We start from the raw sequence: 25076 nt of genomic DNA on the forward strand, positions 1-25076 counted from the left end.
TTGATTTTTAGTAATCGGTCAGACATCCATGATAAGATGGCTCACAGGCAGCATGTGACCTTATCCAGTACGTAAAGAGACAAATCGGGGGTGGACAGATAGATTTGAGTGTCATCAGCATACAGATAATACTGTAAACAAAAGGAGACAAGGAGGATATGGGACTACCAAGTGAGGAGGTGTACAGAGAAAAGAGAACCGGTCCAAGGACGGACCCTTGGGGAACACCAACAGGAAGGAGAGGAGGAATTACCATTGAAAGAAACTTGAAAGGAGCAATCAGACAGATGGGAATCAAACCGAGAGAGCAGTGTCACTAATACCAATGAAGCGCATGATTTGTATTAGAAGGGGGTGATAACAGTGTCAAAAGCAGATGAAAGATTGAGGAGGAGGGAAAAGTGCCTTGAGACTTGATGAGGTCATTGGCCACTTTAGTAAGGGCTGTTTCAGTGGAATGGGCAGCTCGAAAACCAGACTGGAGTCAAGGAGAGAGTTGTTGCTCAGGTAATTGGAGTCTTTTGTAGACAAGGCACTCAAGAAGTTTGTAAACATATGGGAGAAGGAAGATAGGACGGTAGCTAGAAGGTAGGTAGGGGGTCTAGAGAGGGTTTCTTCAGGATAGGGAGAATTATGGCATGTTTGAAAGCGGAGGGGTATATACCAGTAGAAAGGGAGAGGTTGAATAGTTCGGGTAGGGCGGAGGCCAGGGTGGAGGAATGGGCACGGAGTAGATCAGAGGGAATTGAGCTCAGTGTTAGTTTTGTAGCTTGGCTTTGTAGTCCATGAAGTCAACGCTGAGGCGAGATTTTTTATGCTTGCGCTCAGCTGCACGAACAGTCTTTTGTAGCTGTTTGGTGTGATTGTTTAGTCAGGGACGGGTGTTAGCAGGATAGCAGAGGTAGTGGAAGGTGGCAGGGGCAACTTTATTCAGTGCCAGAAAAAGTGTAGTTTAGCCAAGAGGCAGCTTTATCCAGAGATGTGATTTTAGAGAGGGTGGGGGTTAGGTACGAAAGGCAGTTTGAGAATAGGTTGTGGTCAAGGTTATGGATATCTCTCTGCCATTGACCAGGTCTGGGATGTGGCAAAGGGGGGCAAAGTTCGATAGGCTGAAGGTGATAAGGTTGTGATCAGAAAGAGGCAATGGTGAGTTGTCGAGGAGGGTGAGGTTGCAGAGTTTGGAAAATACCAGGTCTAAAGTGTGTCCAGCAATGTGTGGCGCCGTTAATGTTCCGTGTGAGTCCAAAGGAGGAGGTAATAGAGAGGAGTTTGGCTCAGAAAGGATGGTTGGGTTCATCCACTGCAACATTAAAGTCACAGAGTATAGGGGTGGGCAGGTCATGGGAAAGAATGTGTGGGAGTTAAGAGGCAAAGTTATCCAAAATTGTGATACTGGGCTGGGGGGGGGGGGGTGGTATATAGCAACAATGAAGGGGTAAGGGCTGAAAAGACAGATGCAGTGGACTTCACAAGAGGTGAAAATGAGAGATAGAGAGAGAGGGCGGGGTAGGAAGAACTCTGTATGTACAGTGAGATGAGAGAATGAGGTATGTACAGTGAGGTGAGAGAATGAGACCCACACCACCCCCTACTCTGTTGCCAGGTCTTGGGGTATGTGTAAAGTGCAGGCCTCTGCAGGAGAGAGCAACAGCAAAGGAGTAAAGCCAAGTTTCAGTGAGAGCCAGGAAGTTCAAAGATTTCAGAGAAGGAGAAGGTTTTGGATAGAGGTAATTTTATTGCCAACAGATCTGGCATCCCATTGACTGCCAGAGAAAGTGGCTAAGAACCTATGGTTAGGAGAAGGGGAGTATCTTGCTGAAAGTGTAGGGAAGAGAGAGGCTGTGGGGGACCAGGGTTGGAGGAGATGTCACCAGAAAGTAGCAGTAGATAAAAAAGTTACAGGAGCACAGACAGAAAGCAGGAGGGTGAAGGAAAAGAAAGACAGAGTTATCAGACTGGGGAGGAGAGGGATTAGAAGCCAGCAAAAAGAGTGCAGGGTGAATAATACATTTTAATAGATAATTGAGAACCATATGAGTACAATAAACAATGTGGCACACAGTCCATGAGAGCCAATCCTGTAATGTGGGTTGTAGTGAGTCTTATTAGCTTGTTGAGTTCCAGGAGTGGGATATGATGAGTCAGTCACAATGGCTTGGCGAAACAGCAGTAGAGGTTGTGTTGGAGTCCAGGTGGATGAATCAGTCCAAAGGTTGGAGATGGGAGTTGCAGATTCTAATTGTATGTCCAATTCTGTTTCTTTTCCCTGGATTAATTCCCATTGCACTTATAATTTGGCACTTGGGATTTGGGCACGTGACCAGGGTGGGAACATGAATCTGCCTGTTTAAATAGAAGTGCTTTGGGCCCTGAATATGGATGGACTAGTGGGAGTAACAAGGAATTTGGGATATCCGTTTAACCTAGGTAGGGGAGGGATTGGCAGACAATAAATATCAATGTTCACTCTTAGCTAGAACTAAGGGAAAATGAACAGATAAATCTATGGAGAAATTGAAGTTGTTGCAATAAATTATTCTACAATGGGGGACGTACCATACACAATCAGATGAAGATTGCAGGGGAAAAAATTGGATACACAGAGATGAAATTTTGGCAGGCAGAAGTACCATACACGATCAGATGAAGATTGCAGTGTAACCAATTCTTTATGTGCATTTTGTGGTTTTGAATGCTGGATGCTTTACCATAAGCCTCCTCTGTTTTTGGCATGCTGGACATAAATTCCCTTTGTTTGGAATCCCACATTTCCATCCTGGTGCTAGGAGAAATGAGTAATACAAATGAGGGAGCATATATTTTTTTTTTGCCACGCTTGGTTTGCTGCTTAAGCACCTTGCACCTTTAAAAAACCACAAGATAGCCAACCTTCACAGACAGGCAAAAGATGAAGTATTTTATGTGGCCTAGAATAGTAAAAACAGAACAGTTAAAATTCACAAATGCATTAAAAGATTAACAATAAAATAAAAATTTAAAATAAAATTAAATAAAAATAAAATCTATTTTAACAAGTAAATACAGACATATATGAACAATAAATGTATCCAAGGTATAATACAATTCTGGCAAAGATCTATAAACCAGGCAAGATCCGGCTTTCTCATTATTTTACAAATTTTAGCTATGGCAGGGTCAAGCACAAATCATCAGACCCACCAAAAGGGGGGGGGATGGAACAACTACCATCAACAGAGAAACACCGTAGCAAGTGCTTGGTTATGTCTTGCTGAGTTTCAGTGATGTGCAGAGTTGTCTTTAGAGCAGTAGGCGAGGGGGAAATCCTCCAACCAAGCATTTTGTTGACGGTGTCAATTCCCTAGGGTGAAAATATTTTAGATTGATTTATTTCTTATTTCCTGTTGTAAATTTGCTGAAGGACATCTAAACTGCAGGGCAAAGACAAAATAATAAATAGGGGGTTTCCTTCTTTATTACAAAAGGCGCTAGTATACTTTAAATAAACCTTTTTTACACGGCCAAGTCATAAGTTCACCTTCATGTCTTGAAAGGAGGGTTAATTTCGTATTTGTGAGGAAAGACTTTTAAAATAAACTTGTTAAGACATGAATTGTATATTCTAATCTTTTTTTTTTTTCTGCTATAGGGATTAAAGACTTCACTAGTGGAATACAAATCCTCTACATTCATCATTGTTTGCCAGTTGGCAATAAAATCTATTATAGAACCATCACTGGTAAAAACCTTGGCGTCACAGGTCAGCAAAGCAGTTCTCAAAACTCCATCTCTCCTCCAAGAAGGTGTGGGATGTTTAATTATACTTTTGCAGAATCAACAGTCATTGGATATAGGAAAAAAGTAAGTATCAGTTGTATACAAAGTGTTTATTTCTCTCAGTCATTAAAGCTGCGTACACACTTCCAATAATTATCGTTGGAAACGAATGACCGATTGGCCAAAAATCCTTCACAAAAAAGGTGACCAACGACTTACAAACAAACCAAATGACGAATGAGGATTGTCGTTGGAAATGAACAACCGTCAAGGCGGAATCTAGTTGAAGATCGTTCGCTATCTATCATGTGTACGGTCGTTCAGTGATCGTGCATGTTTCCGCAATACACTTTCTCCTTTACATGTCACTCCCTGCATTGTTCAAACGATTGTATCTAGCCTGTGTACACTATTAGTTGATTATTTTTGAACGATCGTATTGTTACAGCATGTACTGAATTGTGCAATTGTGCACAATATGATTGTTCAAATATAATTGTGCATAATCGTTGATTGGTCGTAATGGTTCGTTTTCTAATGATAATTATTGGAAGTGTGTACCTAGCTTAAGAGTCTTGACTAGTGGGTTTATTTTGCCACCCGCCAGGAGGGTGTGAAACATAAAAGCAAATGTAGTGACTGGCATGATCTAGTGGCTAAACCCCAGCAAACGTTAAGTGTAGGCATACCTATACCCCAAGGGTGTCAAACTCAAATACACAGAGGGCCAAAATAAAAAGTTGCGGGCCAACCTTGTAATTTATTGAAAAAATTGAGGACAATTTTCCTTCACATTAAATGTAAAGCCATTTCATATGGAAACAGAGGTTTTGCTTCACATTCAATCTGGAACAAGCTTATAATAGAGAAAGAGGCATACATTTTTTTTTTTTTTTATTTAAGAAGATTTGGTAACCTTTTTGCACAGGCTAACAATAAAAATAACAACAATATTCTTCTATGAAAATCCAACCATTCACGTCCATGCATTGGAGAAGCAAGGAAAAGTACAGCTGAGGGGGAGTGTTGGAAATGCCAGACGCAGCCAATGCGGAGCTAAAGCTTATGAGCGGCCCGCCGCTGAAACTTTCTCTTCATTGATTGATGCCAGGAATTGTAGTAGTGGCGCTATTTCAATGCAAGGGCGGGCAAGCTGCAGTTTATATTTAGGATTCCTTTGGGGTCCAAAAAAAGGGCATTGCGGACCAAATTTGGCCCCCGGGCCAGAGTTTGACACCCCTGCTATACACCATATTCAAGGTATTTTGTTCCCATTATACCTATACCTATATAATGTTTTCCCGTTATACCTACATTTTGGCTGTTAACCGTCAGCCATTTAACTTGTGCAAGGTACTTGATGGCCTAGATCCACTTTCCTAGTCCTGTTTGAAATACATCTAAGGCATGCCTAAGGTGCTATGTTGTAATGCATATGACTGATCATCCTTGGCTAACAGTCACAGTAGTTTTATGGAGAGCTCTGGACCCCTTTTACCAGGATACTGCCTTTTATCTCGGTAACAAGGCCGCTATGTTTTAAGGAGCCTTTGGTGCAGAAGAATTTTATGTAGCCCTTACCAGATCTGTACTTTGTCTCTGAGCACTACAGGAAGTTTCCTTGACCTCATGGCTTGGTTTTTGCTCTGATATGCATTGTCAGCTATGAGGCCTTTTATAGAGAGGTGTGTGCATTTCCAAATCATGTCTAATCAATTTAGTTTACCACAGATGAATTTCATATGTTGTTGCAAAAGGTCTAAATACCTATTCAAACATCATATCAATTTTTTTTTCTTTTTAATAAATTGTCTAAAATTCTCTTTTCACTTTGTCATTATGGTGTACTGAATGTAAATTTAATAGGAAAAATAGAATGTAAACCATTGTAGCATCAGGTTTCAACATAACTAAATTGAAAAAAGCGAAGGGGATCTGAATACTTTTCTGTAGCCACTGTAAATTTACTCAATATAATTTATTCAGTCCTGAGAAGCTGCCAAATAATTGAACGTGTGGAAAAATTTTGGTTAACTGGGATTTGGGCTCAGATGTAAAGAGAAGGATATCATCTGTAAATGGGGCAAATTTCAGCTCCAGTTGATCTCTAATCATTTCTTCAAACTTTCAATGGAAAAGGAAGTGCATTTAAATAGCTCTGTGGCCTTTTTCAAATGGCAGGAATGAACGAAAATGGGTGGTTTGTACATTTTTGTTACAGTAAGGAAGCGGAGAGGAACAAGATCCAAAAAAGTTCCCTGCATAGAATATTAGAGTTTTGAAAGCTCTCATTGGAGGGATATGGGGCAATTAAAACTCAGGGTTAAGGGAGTTTTTTTTGTTTTGTATTTTATTTTTAATTTAGTTTCTGGGTCTTGCAGACATAAGCCATTGCCCCCCCCCCCATCTTTCAATTATTTTTCTCTTCTGAGATTGTAAATATTCTGATGAAGTTTTTTTAATATTTATTACCAGTCCCTTATAATTTTCTAGACAAAAAAATTATTGCAGTTTTTGCGAATCATGTTTCAATCAGTCATTCAAGGAGTTGCCCTCCTCTTAGCTAATGCTTGAGGCTTGTAGGCTTACTGGTAGTTCTCTACAGGTAACTTCTTGTTGTGCCTCCTTTTCTTCTGTCTTGAGACAACTCGGTCGTTTTCCAATGCAGACTAATTATTTTTTGTATAAAGGACTGGACAGTTATGCATTTGAGGGTCTTTTGTCATTTAAGTTGAGAATTTTTACTTAGATTTTATGAAAGTTTCCTGGCTATATCCCATCCTATGGGTTTATAGAGTCATGAGAGTTCTGGTAGTACAGGAACTCTGGTAGCCAGATTTGTGCTTCTTTACCATTTAAGAGAAATTACTCATTCCCTAGATCTGTCTTTTTGGGGGGATAAAAAATCCTATCTGGATTCAATGAACTGTAGTCAGCAGTGATGTACATTTCTCATCTGGAAGGGACACAGGCTCCTGTGATGTTGAGAGAGATTTCTTTCTAGGCTGTACTGCACAGGACGTCATCTACTGTCTTTGTTTGCAGGTTCATACAAGTTGTGAACTATTAGTACTCTATTTATCTATTTGCGCTGTCAACTTTGCAATGTAGGCTGCCTACAAGCCTTGTGAATATCCACTTTGGGCTTGAATTCTCATGTGACATACATAGTGACTCAAGAGTCTCCTGAAGTTGGTGTAAGATGGGTCAAATGTTTGCTTAAAATCATTTATCTATGATACAAGTGGATTGGTAAAGTATACTTGTAAGGATTTTAGAATCGTACCACCCCTCTCTTCCCTATTGCAGATGGGTTTAATTGGAGATAGCCTTACAGCTAACCTTTCATTAATAGCATTTTCATCCTAGTATGCTTGGTCAGTGTTCCAAGATCAGGCCCTTCTTGGTTTCAGTGTTTTCTACTATTTGCTGTGCCAAGTTTTCTATCTCCTGATTGTTGTAGACATACCATTTTCAACATCATGGTCTTCGGTTCAGTTCCCAGTTTCTCCATTTACCTTTTTTGACATCTAAAAGTGTGGTGGTCCAGGGTTCTCTGCTCTAGGCTTTTACTAAGTGGAGTTGCACTGATGCCAGCTTTAGGTGTAAGAGTAAGATTTTTTTAGGTGACTTTTAAACTGTAGGCAGTCCACTATTATCTATACTGTTGTGTGTGTTGGAATAGTTTTAGTTGCCTACCTCTTCGCTAGATTGATTTTTAGAAATATCAAAGGTACAAGATTTTCTTTCTTCCTGATAGGACAAAAAACAAAATAGAATTTTTGTAGTAGTCACAATAATATAATCTTTGGCGTCTCATAAGGAGCCGAAGACCTACCCATTTACAGTTAGGTCCAATTTTAAATGAAAAAACTCAATCAGTTAAACTGCAGACTTTCAGCTTTAATTCAGTAGGTTGAACAAAAAGATTGCATAAAAATGTAAGGAACTAAAGCCCCTTTTTACACAATCACTTCATTTCAGGGGCTCAAAGGTAATTGGACAATTGACTCAAAGGCTATTTCTTGGGCTAGTGTGGGCCATTCCTTCGTTATGTCATTATCAATTATGTAGATAAAAGGCCTGGAGTTGATTTGAGGAGGTTTGGGGAGGTTCTTGTATGTGGAAGGTTTTTCTGTGAGCAGACAATATGCGGTCAAAGGAGCTCTTCATGCCGGTGAAACAAGCCATCCTTAAGCTGCAAAAACAGAAAAAGCACACCCGAGAAATTGCTACAATATTAGGAGTTGCAAAATCTACAGTTTGGTACATCATGAGTAAGAAACAAGGCACTGGTGAACTCGGCAACGCCAAAAGACCTGGATGTCCACAATAGACAACAGTGGTGGATAATCGCAGAATAATTTCCATGGTGAAGAGAAACCCCCTTCACAACAGCCAACCAAGTGAACAACACTCTCCAGGAAGTAGGCGTATCGATATCCAAGTGTACCATAAAGAGAAGACTGCATAGAAGTAAATACTTCTACTTACTTCTACTTCTACATAAATGCAAGATGCAAGCCACTCATAAGCCTCAAGAATAGAAAGGCTAGATTGGACTTTGCTCAAAAACATCTAAAAAATCCAGCACAGTTCTAGAAAAACATTCTTTGCACAGATGAAACCAAGATCAACCCTTACCAGAATGATGGCAAGAAAAAAGTATGAAGAAGGCGCAGCTCATGATCCAAAGCATACCACGTGATCAGTAAAACATGGCGGAGGCAGTGTGATGGCTTGGGCGTGCATGGCTGCCAGTGGCACTGGGACACTTGTGTTTATCGATGACGTGACACAGGTCAGAAGCAGCCAAATTAATTCTGAGGTGTTCAGAGACATACTGTCTGCTCAAATCCAGCTAAATGCAGTGAAATTGATTGGGAGGCGTTTCATAATACAAATGGACAATGACACAAAACATAAAGCCAAAGCAACCCAGGAGTTTATTAGAGCAAAGAAGTGGAATATTCTTGAATGACCAAGTCAGTCACCTGATCTGAACCCAATTGAGCATGCATTTCACTTGTTGAAGACTAAAATTTGGACAGAAAGGCCCACAAACAAAACAGCAACTGAAAGCCGCTGCAGTAAAGACCTGGCAGAGCATCAAAAAGGAGGAAACCCAGCATCTGCTGATGTCCATGAGTTCAAGACTACAGGCTGTCATTGCCAGCAAAGGGTTTTCAACCAAGTATTAGAAATGAACATTTTATTTTCAGCTTTTTATTTTGTAAAATTACTTTTGAGCCCCTGAAATAAAGTGATTATGTTAAACACATTTTTATGCAATCTTTTTGTTCAACTGACTGAAATAAAACTGAAAGTTCGCAGTTCAACTGCATCTGAGTTTTTTCATTTAAAATGAATTGTGGTAATGTACAGAACCAAAATTAGAAAAAAAATTGTCTCAGTCCAAATATTTATGGACCTAACTGTATCTGTTTTTGGTACGACTCTGTGCAAACTGAAGCATACTTCAGTTTTTCTGGCCCTCTGTTTTGTTTTCCTTTGTCCAAGTCCCCTGTAGGCAGCACAATAATCTAAATGTACTATGTTTCTATTTGAACGATCTTTTGGCGAGTTAAAAAAATCCTAATTGTGTGGGACAGCTCTTTCATTAAACTTTTTATTACCATTAAGATGGGTGCTACTGGTAGCAAGAGCCGCGGATTATCTTCAGTAGAAGAAGCTTAAGAAACAGACTGTAAAATAGTCTCTCTATCTCTGTCTGTCAAGAAACATCACTTTCATTGCGCTACTCCTAAGACCTTCACACCAAAGGCTTTCACTGTACACTTGGCTCTTGCTCTCTGTGTACCAAATCCACAGAAAAGCCTTCATCCGCATAAAGGTGTACATGTTGCCCTTTGAGGGAAATTGAACAGCCTACATCTCGGACACCTGGGTGCAGGAGGTATCCCATGTTTACAAATTGAAGTTTTTTTCTTTGTACATTCGTACAAAGCAGTTTAGCACATTTCCTTAAAGCCCTTTTGGGTCTTCTCGACCAATGTATCGTTGTCCTAATTTCCTAATCTTTTCACTATTCCCAAACCAAGATGGCATCAATTTTTTATCTTGGGTTTTAAAGCTTTTTTTGATATTGTTAGATCTTATGTGAAACATTGGAACTTCATTAGACATAACATTGCCTCTCAGGGCTTCTGTAGCTATTATTTTGCACTTGCATGTACTATTTTTTTTTGTGTTTTTTTTCAGTGTAACAATTTTTCTTTTATTTGCATTGATTCCCCCCCATGAACAATTGTGGCATTACCCTTTATTCTTGCATCTGCATCATGGGTGTTCACCAGAGAGCTGGTCCCAAGTTTTAGCCCAGTGGAATCTTTGGTCTGATGGCGGTCTCTTTTGAGGCAGACCTATTTACTCATTTTCTATGACTTTTACTTTGCAACATTTTGTGCTGAAAAGGTAATCTGGACCAACTGATTTGTTTGACACAGAAAAACGGGTTTCCTTGGTTTGGTGCCTCAGGAATATAGTTTAGGAATTCAAATCCTAAACTTTTATTCCTGTTTTTTTTTTTTTTTTTTGTATAACGAAATGTCAGACCCTGTCAAGATAGGCAAATCAGATCCTTTCCTGGACGTTCAATATTTTCCTGCCTTTGTACCACTCAGTGCAAATGTCAGACAGACTACTCTGTCCAACATCGCCTAGGCTTGGAAGAATGGTACAACCAGTGGTATTCCATCCAGGACATGTGTCACAGAGGGATGCTGAATTTTAACTTCCTTGTCTCCAGGTTGTTGAACCAAACTTGGCTTGTCTTCATGTTTACAGATCCTCTATTGGAACTCATGGTTCCTCTGGTGAGTACCTGGATTGAGTACACCCTAATATTTGCCTTTACTCCCCTGAAACTTCTTTGTCTAGTCTTCATTTCTAGATGAAAACCATAACTCTGACTCCTGTTCCTTTGGACTGACACTGATGAACATAAACTCTGCCAAATTTGTAGAGATAAATTGAGATCCTCATTCTCGGTCACTGGTTTTAATTGCATTGGTTTTTGTGGCTTGTGTGTTCCACTGTTACTCTTTAAGATAGTCCAAATTGGGAATGAACTGCTTATTACATGATTGGAAAAAGTTATTTTTTACACAATTTATTGAGCAAAGACTCAATTCCTTTGGGTATATTGGCCTTATTCTCTTTGCATCACCTGAAGTGGTGATAAGCTTGGCTGATAGGCAGGCTAATAAGCCCTTTAAACTCATTCTTTAAAATGTATGGCAAAATGCCAAAACTTATAATTTGATAAGAAGCATCCTAAAAGTGTTTACATAGTGCCTAAACATGGCTATATGATAAGAGCTCAGCAAAATTTATCAGCTTTGTCTGCTGGCTATTACAGAAATGACATCACCTGTTATATTGTGCAATATACCACCTGCCAGATCAAGTATTTTCCAAAGTAGTACTTTAGCTCCACTTTAGAGTAAATATGAACAAAGGGGTGTAGTTTGGAAGTATACTGTTTAAAACTAAGTGTATATAGAGGTGTTGATCCGTATCTCTAGGTAATATTTGAAGGGAGAATTGGTTTCGCCACCCCGTAATAACTTTTAATAAAGATGTATGCAGAAAAAAGACAGGGGTTCGGTTGGCTGATCCATTGTTAATTTATTTTATACATCATTCATAATTACATAGAAGACATCTGTGTATCTTTGTTATATAGTCCAAAAGTCCAAATATTCATACTACATAGTTAGTGTGTATGTGTGTGTATGTATGTATGTGTATATGTATGTATATATATATATATATATATATATATATATATCTCAATTAATATTAGTCACGCAATAAGGAAGTTAAAAATGAGGCAATCGCATAAAATAAAAAATTGCATCAAATATTAGTATAAATATAAGTAGTCAGTTTGTTGGCTACAAAAATAAATTGATAAATATATTTATGGTTGTGGTAGATATTTATATATAGAAATTTGACAGGAAGATAGGTCAAGATTTTTTAGGGGAAACAATACAGGTAAGCAGTATGTACCTTAGGATAAAATAATATTATTCTATTATACATTATCTCATTCGTTTACATACTAAGATTTCTTAAGATGGTATTGGTATATATGTAAATTAGATGCTTCTCAAAGGTACGTGGAGGAGAGTAGTGCTCTCCATTTAAATAGGTGCGGCCATGAAAAATTTTGATAAATAGGTTATACATAGAATCCACCAAGCAGCTGGAAAATTATCTGTATCAAGTATGCATAATGGAGAGTGGGGGATAGAGGAGATATAAAGACTCTTTCCCTGGGCTATGATAAATTGTTTTGCCAGTAGTTGGAGAAAGTATTCGATTCCCGAAAAGAACCTGTTATATCTATAAGGAGATCAAATTAAACCTTTTAAATTTGTCTAAATAGTATTAGTATTAAGCAATTGCTCTTGTAATAAGACTTAGTTACCTTTGTGTTTTGCCTATTGGCAGATGGAAAGCAACTGGCTGCTCACAGAGTGGTGTCCTGGACAGAATGGCAGCCCAAGGCTGTGTTGTACGGAGTCCGGTGTCTCTGTGTGGGCTCCGTACAACACAGGTCCCCTGGAATGATGTGGACGTGGTCTATGCGGGTCCTGCACAGTACACGCTCCTTGTAGTCCCATAGGGGATTCCCCGTGCTGCAGTGGGAAGTCCTGTCCAGCCGATCAGACCCACAGCCGATTGCCCTGAATTACTGATGTCAAGGTGGTTGATCAGCTACCAAGCAAGCTTTAAAACACTTATAAAAGTGCATAAAAACGCATATAAACGTGGTAGGAAAGTTTAAATGTGTTTTTAAAAACGTCCGTGTAGACCCAGCCTAAAGCAGAGGGATATCCTAGTTTACAAGTATTGTGCCTATGGAGTATGGATGTCAGTCACCTATGTGTGATGGAAATTAGTTGTGCCAACAGTGCAAACTATTCCTGTGGATGTATGCATTAGTGATTTCCTAATTATAGGTTTATTGTAGGTGATGTCATGTACATTTGCAAAAAAATCAATATTAAGGTAGTATCAATGCAAGATTTTTAGCTATGTTACAGCAATAATGTGCATTATTAGTTGAGCTACCATTCTTTACATAAAAATCTCTTATCTCATCAAGATATACAATGAAATTGCTCATATGTACATATATGTTAAACAATAAATTGATCATGGATAATCCACAAATAATACAGGTTATAGTCCATATACCAGTGTGGCAGATTCATGGGTGAAAGATTCAGAAAACATAATACTGATTAATAATACAATGACATTATTAACCAAGTAGCAATTTTTACATTTAGAGAAATATATACAATAGTTATAAAGAATTATAATGTTAGAGAGGAATACAAAAATTCTTAAATAGGACAAAGGGCCATATATTGGAGTATGTGTATGGTATATATAGTATGAAGAAGTTACAATTCATGTGGTTCAATTGTGGGTAGTTTATAGAAAGGGGTTGTAGCCTAATACATCAAGGCCCGTGGTTCTCATTGTGAATATCATTTTTGTTTCTGCTTGTAATAATTTTTTGTCCATGTCTTTTATTATATATCCTTTTAAATGGTCTTAGTCTTTCTGATGTAGAAGGCGCCACATATGCATGTGATCATATATATATGACATCTATTGCGGAGCAGGTGATGTGATGCTGTGGTCTGTGATTTTGACCATTGTGGGAAGGATGATAGACCGGGCTTCTCGTAACTGGCTACAATGGCCACATTTGTATGTGCCTTGAGTTTTTTGTGTCATTTGTCCGGTACATGATGTATTTTGAAACTGACTGCAGACTAAATGGTTCATAAGTGATTTCGATTTTCTATAGGTGATCGTATCAAATTTTATTGTTTTTTAAAATTTTTATTTGAGGCACCACAGCGCACAGACAATTGGCAGTACCCTAATGCTCAATACCATGGAAGTGGTCCCCGTGGGTCCCTAATATGCAAACCTAATTTTGGGACCCTGGCCTTGAAATAGTCAATCACCACAATTTTTACTTTATATAGAAGGGTAGATAACCCTTTTTTTCCATTAAATACCTTTTCTTAAAAGAATGCAAAGCCCCTTTCATTCTGTCATTACTGCCACAGCTGTAAAGACTGAATGGGAGTGCAGAGCCTCCTTGGATATGCAGGAATGAATCCCAAGAGGCCCCAAGAACATGTTTGCGGAGGAGGACTTTTCTGTCGGTGAAAAAAGAAAGACGGCGATCTTGCACACATGCAGTGAGAGAGCGCCACTTTTTTTTTTTTTTTTTTTCTTGCACACATGCAGTGAGAGAGCGCCACTTTTTTTTTTTTTTTTTTATACAGTGGCATACGTCATGGATCTGTGCAAGTAAAGGTCATTTTTTAAATTTTAAATTAGGTCCACTTTAATGGGAGAGATCCTTGATTCTTATTAGGATTTTGTTTGAGACCCCATATCTGGCAACTTGTTATGTTTAGGGTGGCTGAAATTAAGTTTAGTATTCGCTTTCGGGGTCCCCTGTTAACCCTGAAAATTTCATGTTTGTACAACAATCGATATGGTAGAAGGTTTATACACTGGGGATAATGACAGCAACACGGACACAAATCTCATGCTGCTGCAGCTGCTGCTGGTGTACAAAAGGTAGGATTATCTCACAATACAAAGTTGGCAGGGAGCAGCCACAGCTTATCTCTGAGGTCTATAGAATATGCCCACTCTCTTGGTGATCATACTTAAGCAAAATCCCATAGAAAAAGATAGGAGACACAACTGATTGTGACGCAGGGGATGAATCGGGTTAGTATTTAACCTTAAGTCACTAATTTGAGTCTCCAGTACAGTTGTACTTCCAGTTTAGCAGGCTTAAATAATATTGTTAATGTTGTTCTATGTTCAGTCAGTCAGAAATTGGTAATTCTTTGGAATCTATTAATAACTTTACAAAAATTATGTGCTTTTGTCCTGCAGGCCATTTATTCATCTTTACAAAGTTCCTGACCTGGTCAGTGTTCTAAAGGAATTATCAAACCTATATGATATATCCTCATTTTTAGAATACCTTCTACTGAATTTAGTCTCTGCTATCATTCACTCATCTACAGGTATGTGCATTCCTCTGTCTGTCATACTAGCATACAAAGCACTTGTGCACCAACTATAGACTTTAAATTGAATTATTATTATATATTCCTAAATTGGGATTATGGATGATCTAAACCTTAAAATAAAACTAATCTGTCTCTGACAATCTGGGTTTACTTTTGTTTAAAGTTTCTAAACCCCCCTAAACTGTCCAACTGCCCTGACCCCTCCCCCTGTGGAGAGGCTGCAAAGGCTCATGGGAGATTGACATCAGTCAAATAAAAAAAAAAAAAAAAAAGCACTAAACTTGCTGACCAATCACAACTGTTTGTTTTTCCCTGTCATGTGATAACGTTTCACACCAGCACCACCACTACTGTCTCCCAAATTCAGAGAGGGGTGTCAGCTCAGCTCCTCAGCAGGGAGACATCACATTTGAATGGAAAGTTTTTTTATTAGGATTACTGGACACCACAGATAGGGTTGACAACGCGCATTAGGGGCCTTTTTTTTTTTTTTTAAGGCGGATTAGGCTGGCAATGCTCCCCACACATAGGGTTGATAACATGGATTAGGATACTTTGTGGATTGGGGTGACATAGGGCTCCACAGATGAAGTTATGCAGGGGTCTGATTTGGAAGGGGTGGGGTCCCTGATCTGTGTTTTGTGGTGGTGGACATTAGCACCAACCAATCGCAGAAGACAACACATTGAGTGATTGGTTAGAGAGCCTGGGCAGAGCTTGAGCAGTGAGGCAGGGCAGTGGGTGGAGAAGGTCAAGACTGGATGGCATGGCAATTTGCCACACACGATGGCTGCTTTCCATAAATATAATGCAGGGTTTTTTTTTCATGGTTAATCAGCCAGCACCACCAAAAGGGACTGATATTTCAGTGCACAAAGGTGAGAATAAATATCCATTATGATGATGTCATTTAGGTTTGGGTTTAACCAGCAGCAAAAAAATTTTAAACCAAGCCACATCTGACCTCAAACTACTTGTATTGTGATGCTATTCATTCTCAAAGATCCCAACAAAGACTCAATAGTAAATTCAGTCATTTTAGGGATTCAAAAGCAAGTAAAAGCAATTACTATCATTTGTTATGCATTGCCCTTACGTTTTCAGGTTCAGAGCATAAAAAGTAATTGCATTAATTTATAGAACGGAAATTTTAGGACTCATGTCAATGAGACATAAATTTGATGCTTCTGAGCTCTTTTGAAATTCATTCATTTCATCTGTTTTATTTGACCAGTTGACTACCTCCTTTCCTGAAGTTTACCTGCTTCAAGCAGGTTTTGCATTTCCATAGAATTGTATTTGGGAAGGCAAAACCCAGTTGAAGTGAACAAGCCCAACACTGGCCCTTTAAACCGTGGACATGGTGGTCATTTAGAAACACTAAACCTAGGAGTTGTGGGATCAAGAGAATATCCTTCAGACTTTCTGGATGCTAATATGTCTTCCAGTAAAATATTTTTTTTAAAGTACTTTTTGTTAATAAACCTTTAATACGATTGCAACTAGGCAGATGCCTTATTGCTGAAAAGACAGCAATATATCCCTACTGCAAAAAAATAAACTTACTCTCCTGGTTGCAATATTTTAATTACACTCACCTGTCCTTGCTCTGCTGCAGACTTTGCTATCTTTGCCTAGTCATCTTCCAAGTGTGTGATCTTCAGCAATCTTGATTGGCTTGGAAAGAATAGCAATATTTCCACATGTTGTGAGGAAGTTTATTCAGTCCCAGCAACCCTGGCCTATAATATTCTACACTGGTCTGCACATGTGCAGCTCTGGGTACTCTTTAAAAAAAAAAAAAAAAAAACTGGCAGGCAAGTATGTTTTATTGCAGAAAACATCACCTGACGCTTCTGCAATAAAAAAAATCCTTCCGGCTTGCACTTTAATTGTGGAACTATAGTTCCCCTTTAAGGAGGAAAAAAGTGATAAGAAACCCAATGTTGTAGCTTATCCTTCTTGATTAATCACTATTGAAGTATTCAGAAATACACATCTGTTTGTGACCTACTTTACTTATATCGTAAGTGAAAATTGTAAACTGACCAAGATCTTAGCTGTTAAATAAAGTTGTAGTTTTTTGCCATTTAAATGTGAAAATGTTAGTCCTGACATTACTTTTTTTTTTTAAATGTCTCTCTTATTAAATACAGTTTTTTTTTTTTATTAGACAAAGCTGATGTCATAAGTCCTGCAGTGTGTAAAGCTAATCTTGAAGCAATACTCCACAATATCACCTTGCAAACACACTTGTCTAAAATGGTAGCTCGGTAAGACTTTTATTTATTTATTTTTTTGTTCTTGGTAGCTGATCTGGTTTTGTATGCGTAATGGATACAATTGACCTTAATCTGTACTGTTTTAGGGCTTTTCTAGATGAATTCCTCTTATTTGGAGAACGCTACCTTAAGGATGCCAGCAAAATGGCAGTGATTGGAAAAAGTATCCGGCCTCTCATAAGACTTTTGGAAACCAAGTATGTTAATGTATTGGGTTTGATGAATATGTACCTATTCTAGACTTTTGCTATTGAAGATAAATATTGTTTTAATTTTTACTAAGACAAAACAAGACATTATTTTTAAAATGTGGCAATGATACAAGAAATGTTCTAGATATAGAAATTATTTGTAGCAAGATACGGATTTAAATGTATATTTTATTGAGGAATTCTAGTGAGGTAATAAAAGAACTTGCAGAAAACTACAAAGACAATATACAAACATTATACAGCAAACAAAAAAAAAATGCTTTGTAAGGACCAAAAAATGTTTAGACTTCAATGTATGTAAGTGAATAAAAGGTACAAAAGGAAAAAAGTTGAAAAAACCAAGGGGAAGAAAATAGTGGATTTGGACAGATAAAGGAGAGAGGAGCATACCTCAAGGGATCACTAGTACAACATAGTCAGACAGTGGAGTTAGTATCTGCGTGCCAACACCATCCAAAAATACCATATAGCTCAGTGTTTCTTAACCAGGGTTCTGTGGATCTCTGGGATTCCTCCAGAGGTTGCTAAGGGTTGCAAAGAGCAATTTTTGACTTTCATGTCAGTTTAATAGATACCAATAATCCTTTTGGCTATCTGTAAGGGTGGCAACCTTCCCACTGACCCGGAATAGGAATTTCTTCCTATTGGTCACCACACTACTATATACAATAAGCTGTGGATATAATAAAATAGAGGAGGTTCCCTGAAGACCGGAAAATTATTTCAAGGGTTCACTCCTGTTAAAAAGTTTGAGAAACACTTATCTTATCCCTAAAGGTCTCTCCTTTGGTGAACCACTGACTTAACATAGGTGCCACCAATTGGGGCCCGGGGGGGGGGGGACGGGGTAGTGTGAATGAAATAAGAGTTGAAGGGTTCTCTAAAAGCAAAGTAGATTGAAGCATGAGTTGAGAGGTGGGTAAAAAAAACCAAATCTATGCACCCTGCATGCAGCGATATTTAAACTCAGGATCAGTAAGTCCTGAATGAAAGGATGGATTTCGCAGAATATATGGTACTGGCAGACTTTATATATTTAAATGAAGAAATGTACCTTCTTGATAAGAATCTGCTGCCATTTACCAGGATGCTGAAAATGAAATGAGGATGGACGTTTCAGCAGTACAATGATCCCAGACAAAAAAAGAACAAGCATAGCATACTATATAGTAAAATGTAATGTACCAAATTAGTAGATAGATTTGGTTTTTGTTTTGAGTTGTGGGAGCATCACAACTGCTTGGCTGTCATACTGCTTTTACAATAATATATCTTTGTTTTATTTTCTGTAGATACCCCCAAGCTTTGGATTTTGTGCTGGAAAAACAACTGAAGAATGTGTTTGATCAGGAAAAACAAGTCCTGTTTCACCAGTTTATTGCACTGTGCACCACTGGAGGGAAACATGAGGTTTGTGTACCAGACAATTCGTCATAATTTAACAAAATATTTAACAGGCATATTCATTCTATTATTCAATTAAATTTTTTTTAACATTCACAGTAACAGACAAGTACATAACAATAAATAATAAAAACAAGATTATAAATGTTTTGTGATATACAACCTTACACATTAGTGAGGGGTGAACAATGTAGGGTGTTAGGGTTGTCTAATGGTGACTCACCTATCATCTGTTCAGAGGATTCCAGCAACTGTTAAAGAGCTGGGCGGAGGGGGAAGAGCACAGCTACAATGAAATCGGCACACAGACTGTCCCTCACCCATTCTCTAGCTGTGCCGATGTTCTATCAAATAAAACTACTTGTGAAATAAATCTACCGGGGCATGTACAATAATGTAATTGGCAGGAAAGTTGACAAGCTATGTTTGTGTTTGAATGCTGCATGTCCTGTTCTGCAGCCTTACATATCTACAAATCCCCATATCTCCTAAACTGTATGTACTTGACATTTTCAGGATACATAGGGGACCCTCATAGCATTTTTTTTTTTTTGATGGGCGGAGTTTTTTATGTTCTGACAATGCCTTAGCGATGAAATTTTAGGTGATGTTGGCCACAGCTGTTCCCACTTGCACCTCTAATTTTCTTCACCTGTACCGCCCCACACCCACGGTCCAGAGAACTTGGGGTTCAGGCCTTTCAAGCTTCCAGCAACGTGTAACGGTAGATTTTTTCAAAGAAACTTTTGGGGGTGTTAGTCACAGGTGTCCCCCACTTTCACTTCCATTTTTGCTTTTGTACATCTCCCTGTTTCAGGGGAATTGGGGTTCAAAGTAGGGAAGACAACAGAGTTGTGTAATATGACATTTCTAGTTTTGTGACAGGTAGGTATAAATGTAGGGGTTGCATCTTCCTGCTATGTAAGTGGCCCAGGGGCGTCCATAATTTGAATGAATAATTTCGGGCTTCTAGACGCACTTATTTTTAAAACCGCAACCCTGATGTTCAATTTGCACTAGTTTTTAAATTTGACCCCCATGTTTTAAAAGTTGTTAAAGGTGGGGGAGATGAAATTTGGGGTACTGCTAGCTATAAGGGTCCACTGTGTACCCTGAAAATGTGGTTTGACATACCATTTAGGAGATATGGAGGTTATGGATATGGAGATGAAAGGCTGCAGAACATAACATGCAGCATTCATACATAAACACAGCTTTCAAACTTTCCTGCCGATGACATCATTGTACATGCCCAGGGATGTGAGTGTAATAGCTGCATGTCATATTCTGCAGCCTAACAACCCACTGTGGTCAAACCTTCATATCTTCTAAACCGTTCGTTGTATTAACTTGAAATTTTTAAGGTACACGTGGAGGCATAGGAAACTGAAACTGTAGGTGCAAGTGGGGGACACTTGTGGCTAAACCCTTCTAAAATGTAATTAGTATGGAATTATGAGAAAATAAATCTCTACCTACTAAAGTTTGCTGCCTGCTCTGTTACACATCTGTCTGCATCTTACCTCAAACCCCAATTTCTCCAGAATTAAGAGGTGCAAGGAAACAAATATATAGGTGGAAGTGGGAGACACTTGTGGCGATCATCTTTCATCACCATGGCATCATTACAACATTAAAAAAAAACTGTCCATCAAACTTTCTTGTTACACATGACTGTAACCTTCCAGTACCTCAACCTCAATAAAATTTAGTGGGCAGGGTTTATGTTATAATGATGCAATAGTGATGACATTTTAGGGGATGTTAGTCACAGATGTTCCGCACTTGTACCTATATTTTTGGTTTCTTACACCTCCCCATTCCCCAATTGAAGTTCAGAATGTTAGATAAGTGGACAGGAATGTGTAACAGGGCAGCCAAGCCCATTTTAATGGGCAGAGTGTTTTATGTTCTAATGATGCTGTAGTAATGAGATTGTAGGGGAGAATGTGCCTGACGTTTGCGTATTTTCAGAGAAATCAAAGAAGAGAAGCAGGCAGTTTCATAGGTATAGATTTGTTGACCGCTAGGTATATATTTAGGGTCCCACCCCAATGCTCCTTGCTATGTTAGTGGCCCCAGGGTCCCGAATTTGCATTTTCAGTTTAGGACTCCTAGTTGCACTTTCCTCTGAAACAGCAACCCCAAAGCTCAATTTTCATAACCTTTTACATTTGTGACCCCCATATCTTGAAATTCTTTAAAGCTGAGGGGCTGAAATTGTAGTAACTAGTATCTATGAGGGTCCCCTGTGCACCCTGAAACACCTCTCATCGGCAGCAGCAATCCTCTGAACGGATGACACAGAGCACAGATGGCACAGAGCAGCCTCACTGAGATCTGTGCGGAAGATGAGAGCTGCCGAGGAGAGCTGGGCGGGGTATGCACAGCAGCCGGGCGGAGCAACCGGCTAAAACCCTCTGGGGAGAACTTTGGTATCCGCCCGAATGGGCATGTGTATTGATGACATTGGCAACAAAACAGGTGTTTGTGTGTGGTAACTGCATATCATATTCTGCAGCCTTACAACTCTGTGTGTACAAACCTTTATATCTCCTATTCCGTATGTCATAATGAATTTCAGGATGCTCAGGAAACACTCTAGTTAGTAGTAACCACAATTTCACCCCAGCTTTCAAAAATTTTAAGATACGTAGGTGAGAGTAAAAAAAAAATTGTGAAGCTACAACTTTGGGGTTGCTGTTTCAAAAGCAAGTGCGCCTAGGAGTCCTTAATTGAAAATGCAAATTGGGGCAACCTAAATAGAAATGAGCATTGGGGTAGGGCCCCTAAATTGATACCTACCTGTCATAAATCTATAACTGTCATACTGTTAACGTGTCTGCTTCTCTTCTTTGAATCCCAATTTCCCAGGAATGGTGGGGTGTACAAAACCGAAAATGGAGGTGCAGTGGCCCCCCCCCCCCCTTTTGGCTAACACCCCCCCCCACCCCACTAAAATTTAATTACTATGGCAAATGCACTGCCCTGGTATACATTACTGCCCACTTGAACCCTAATTTCTCTTGAATGGGGAAGTGTCAGAAACTAAAAATGTGTGGGGAATGTCTGTGGCTAACAACCCCTCATTTTTCTTCACTATGGAATCATTAGCACATAAACTATGCCCATCAAAATGAAATATGGGATTAGGTACTGGTAGGGTAGAGTCATGTATAACAGGGCAGTGTGGTTTGATGGGCAGAGTTTCTTTATGTTGTAATGATGCCATGGTGATGAATGTTTGGGGGCGTGTTAGCCACAGGTGTCCCACACTTGCATCTGTTGATTTGTTTACCTGGACCTCTCTGTTTTACAGAAATTAGTGTTCAAGGTAGGGAAGCGGACAGTTTGATAGGCAGAGTTTTTTTGGGTGATTTAGTGGGGTTTATACATCTGTTCCCCACTTGACCTACATTTTTAGTTCCTTGCTCCTCCCCTCATCAGATAAATTAATGTTCAAAGAACAAAAGCAGAAAGGGCAGCATAGTATTACAATTATAGTTTTTTGAAAGGTAGCTAAAAAATGTAGGGGTCCCAGCCCAGTGCTCCTTGCTATGTAACTTGCCCTGGAGCTTTTTAAACTTGTGATGCCCATATCTTGAAATTCATAGCTAATAACCAAAATTTCTTAAAAGAGAGTCCCCTGTGTACCCTAAAATTCTCAAGACATTACAACCAACAATTTAGGAGATCTGAAAGATTGAACAATGTGTTAGGCTGCAGAATATGACAAGCAGACTTTATACACACACACATCACACTGCAGGTGTGATAAATTTTACAGGATCCCTGTCTTTCCTGCCATGGTGGTAAAGACTACAGGGTTAATCTGCAGCCTCCTGGGATATTTGTGCCACATACTCAAGGTGGCTGTGAGCTGCTCCTTTTGCGTATGCTTGACATCAGCAAAGGATCATCAGGGGCTTTCCTATAATGTAAAAAATAAGTACTCAATCTCACACATGCTCAATGAGATCAGCACTTGATGGAACAGTGAGCATCAGAAAGAAGAGGAAAGCTGAGCAAGTGTGGGACTCTCTGGGCTCAATTTGTAGACAGATCAAGTAAAACTTTTTTATTTTTCACAAAAGTTTTGTGTTATCCAGATATAGCGCTAAGAGGTTATATCTGAATTTAGGCTGAATTTACATTGGCAGTAAGGTTTCATTTTCTGTGTTTACCCCCTCACTTTACTCTCTCCAGGTACCGATGCTGCTTGAAAAACTGCTAGACCTGAAAAAGCCCAGCACTTACCGCCTGATAACAATCCCAGGTGCCTAGCAGTTGCCAAGTAGTCCCTCTAGGAGGGGTAAATGTTTTTACTGTTTTTACTGCTAATGTGAGCTAAGCCTTACTTGTTATGCCACATTGATCACAATATTACACTACTACAAGAGATTACACTAATAAAACATGTAACACTAGGCAGTTGTAATAAAATACACAGGACTGAACAGTCTGGGCATAATACAAAAAGATGGCTTAAATAACTAGGAGCACCAAGTTTGCTGTGTCTTGCCCCGCCCACTTTTTTTTTTTTTTAACCCACCTGGCATCAGCTTTCCCCCTCAGTCATGAACTAATAGGAGTCAAAAAAGGAGGAGCTAGCAGAAATAGATCCCATTCCAGGTAACTGGCAAGTATTTCGGAGCTTTCTTAGTACTGATATTTTTTCATGAAGTAGCAATTAACATTTTTAAACTTTTTTGACATATGCATGTCTAATATTGCAATTGTATTGAAATTTTTTTTTTTTTTTTCATTTTTTTACTATAGTTACTGGAAGATTCCAATACATCACTGTTGCTCAGCTTGAACCATCCACAGCCAACAGTGAGGCAATTGGCTGTCCTTCACTTAAAGAATATCATTGAAACCTCAAAGGTTAGAAGTTACATTTAAGATCTTAAGAATTTTTTTCAATCCCCCCTCCCCTACAAACTCTGATTTAATAAAACCCCCAGACCCTTTTCTATTTTGTATTCTCTATAGCATAATATCATTTTCCACTTGCATGCCCAATTAAACAGTACATCCAGGTTTGCTTGTAGATTATAGACATCCTGTATGGACCTAATTCCATTACATAGTTTGGTATCATCTACAAAGAGAAATTTTCCCATACTCTTAACACATTTATACATGATAAACAGTTGAAGGTGCCAAGACTGAACCCTGGGGTACACCACTAATAACATTAGACCATTCAGAGTATGAATCATTAATTACAACTCTCTTTAAGCCAGTTCTCTATCCATTTACAGATTGAATTTTCTAAACCTTTTGACCCTCCCTTGCACATTACCAGTCTGTGGTGCTTTGTGTCACATGTTTTTGTTGTCCACGTATACTACATCAACTGATACTCAAATTTCTGTTTACTTCCTCATAAAAGGAGAACATTTTTTTACAACTTCCTCCATGCTGACCAACACCAATATTGCTAGCAAAAACTTTTGTGTGCGATTGTTTATCAAATTCTCTAGTACCTTTCCAACTGAAGAATTTAAAACTTACAGGTCTATAACTATAGACCTGTAAGTTGCATGGAAAGAAAGGGGAGGAAAGGAGAATATCCAGTCTGATTGTATGGAGATTAGGTAGGTAAACCTGAAAGAGTGCCAGCCTTATGAATACAACAGAATAATTATAAGGAAGGGAAGAAGAGGAAATAAGAGAGGCTTTTAACAGCACTGATTTTAGCAGATAAAAAAATGCATTTTTTTTTTTTTTACAATTTTCTACATATACAATTTGTTAGCTTGCTCAAAAAAATATAAAAACTAATTATATGCAGAGGTTTTAAAACACAATTATCTCAAACACTAAAATAAAGTTTATTTTTTTATATGCTAAAATCAGTGCCGTTAAAAGCCTCTCTTTTCCTTCCCATTCTTCCCTTCCTTAAAATTAATCTATAAACCTGTAAGTCTATCGTACTATATGTACTTGATGTTGACTTTGCTATCCTCTAGAATATCTCACCACGTTGGCCTTACGCCAATCAATTGGTACTACGTCAGTGCCTAAAGAGTTTCTAAACATTAGAAACCATAGCTCTGAAATAGCCTAGCTCAGCTCTTTCAGAACATATGTATGAAATCCATGAGGTCCTAGTGTTTTACTAAGCTGCGCCAATGTGATGTCCACTATTCTTTGTGTATAAAAATGTTTAGTACATTTGCCTTTTCTTTATCCCCAATCACTAACCCCAAGTCATCCTGTAAAATGGACTACATGCCCATGCTTGATATTTTTGATATTGATCAGTTTTAAAAAAAATTGGGGATTTGCTTTTTTTTTTT

At 38.7% G+C, this 25076-nt stretch overlaps 1 protein-coding gene across 2 annotated transcripts in view; it reads left to right on the top strand.

Moving 5' to 3' along the window:
- HEATR1 (HEAT repeat containing 1) overlaps positions 1–25076 on the top strand; it is a 147183-nt gene that overhangs the window by 18158 nt on the left and 103949 nt on the right. For both annotated transcript variants that reach the window (XM_072409179.1, XM_072409180.1), the window contains exons 7-12: positions 3629–3840; positions 14731–14864; positions 17044–17143; positions 17239–17349; positions 18657–18774; positions 23548–23655. In XM_072409179.1, the coding sequence (XP_072265280.1) occupies positions 3629–3840; positions 14731–14864; positions 17044–17143; positions 17239–17349; positions 18657–18774; positions 23548–23655 (783 nt within the window). The remainder of the gene's footprint in view (positions 1–3628; positions 3841–14730; positions 14865–17043; positions 17144–17238; positions 17350–18656; positions 18775–23547; positions 23656–25076) is intronic.

The sequence above is a fragment of the Pyxicephalus adspersus genome, chromosome 4 (genome assembly GCF_032062135.1).
Source record: "Pyxicephalus adspersus chromosome 4, UCB_Pads_2.0, whole genome shotgun sequence".
Classification (NCBI taxonomy): Eukaryota; Metazoa; Chordata; class Amphibia; order Anura; family Pyxicephalidae; genus Pyxicephalus; species Pyxicephalus adspersus.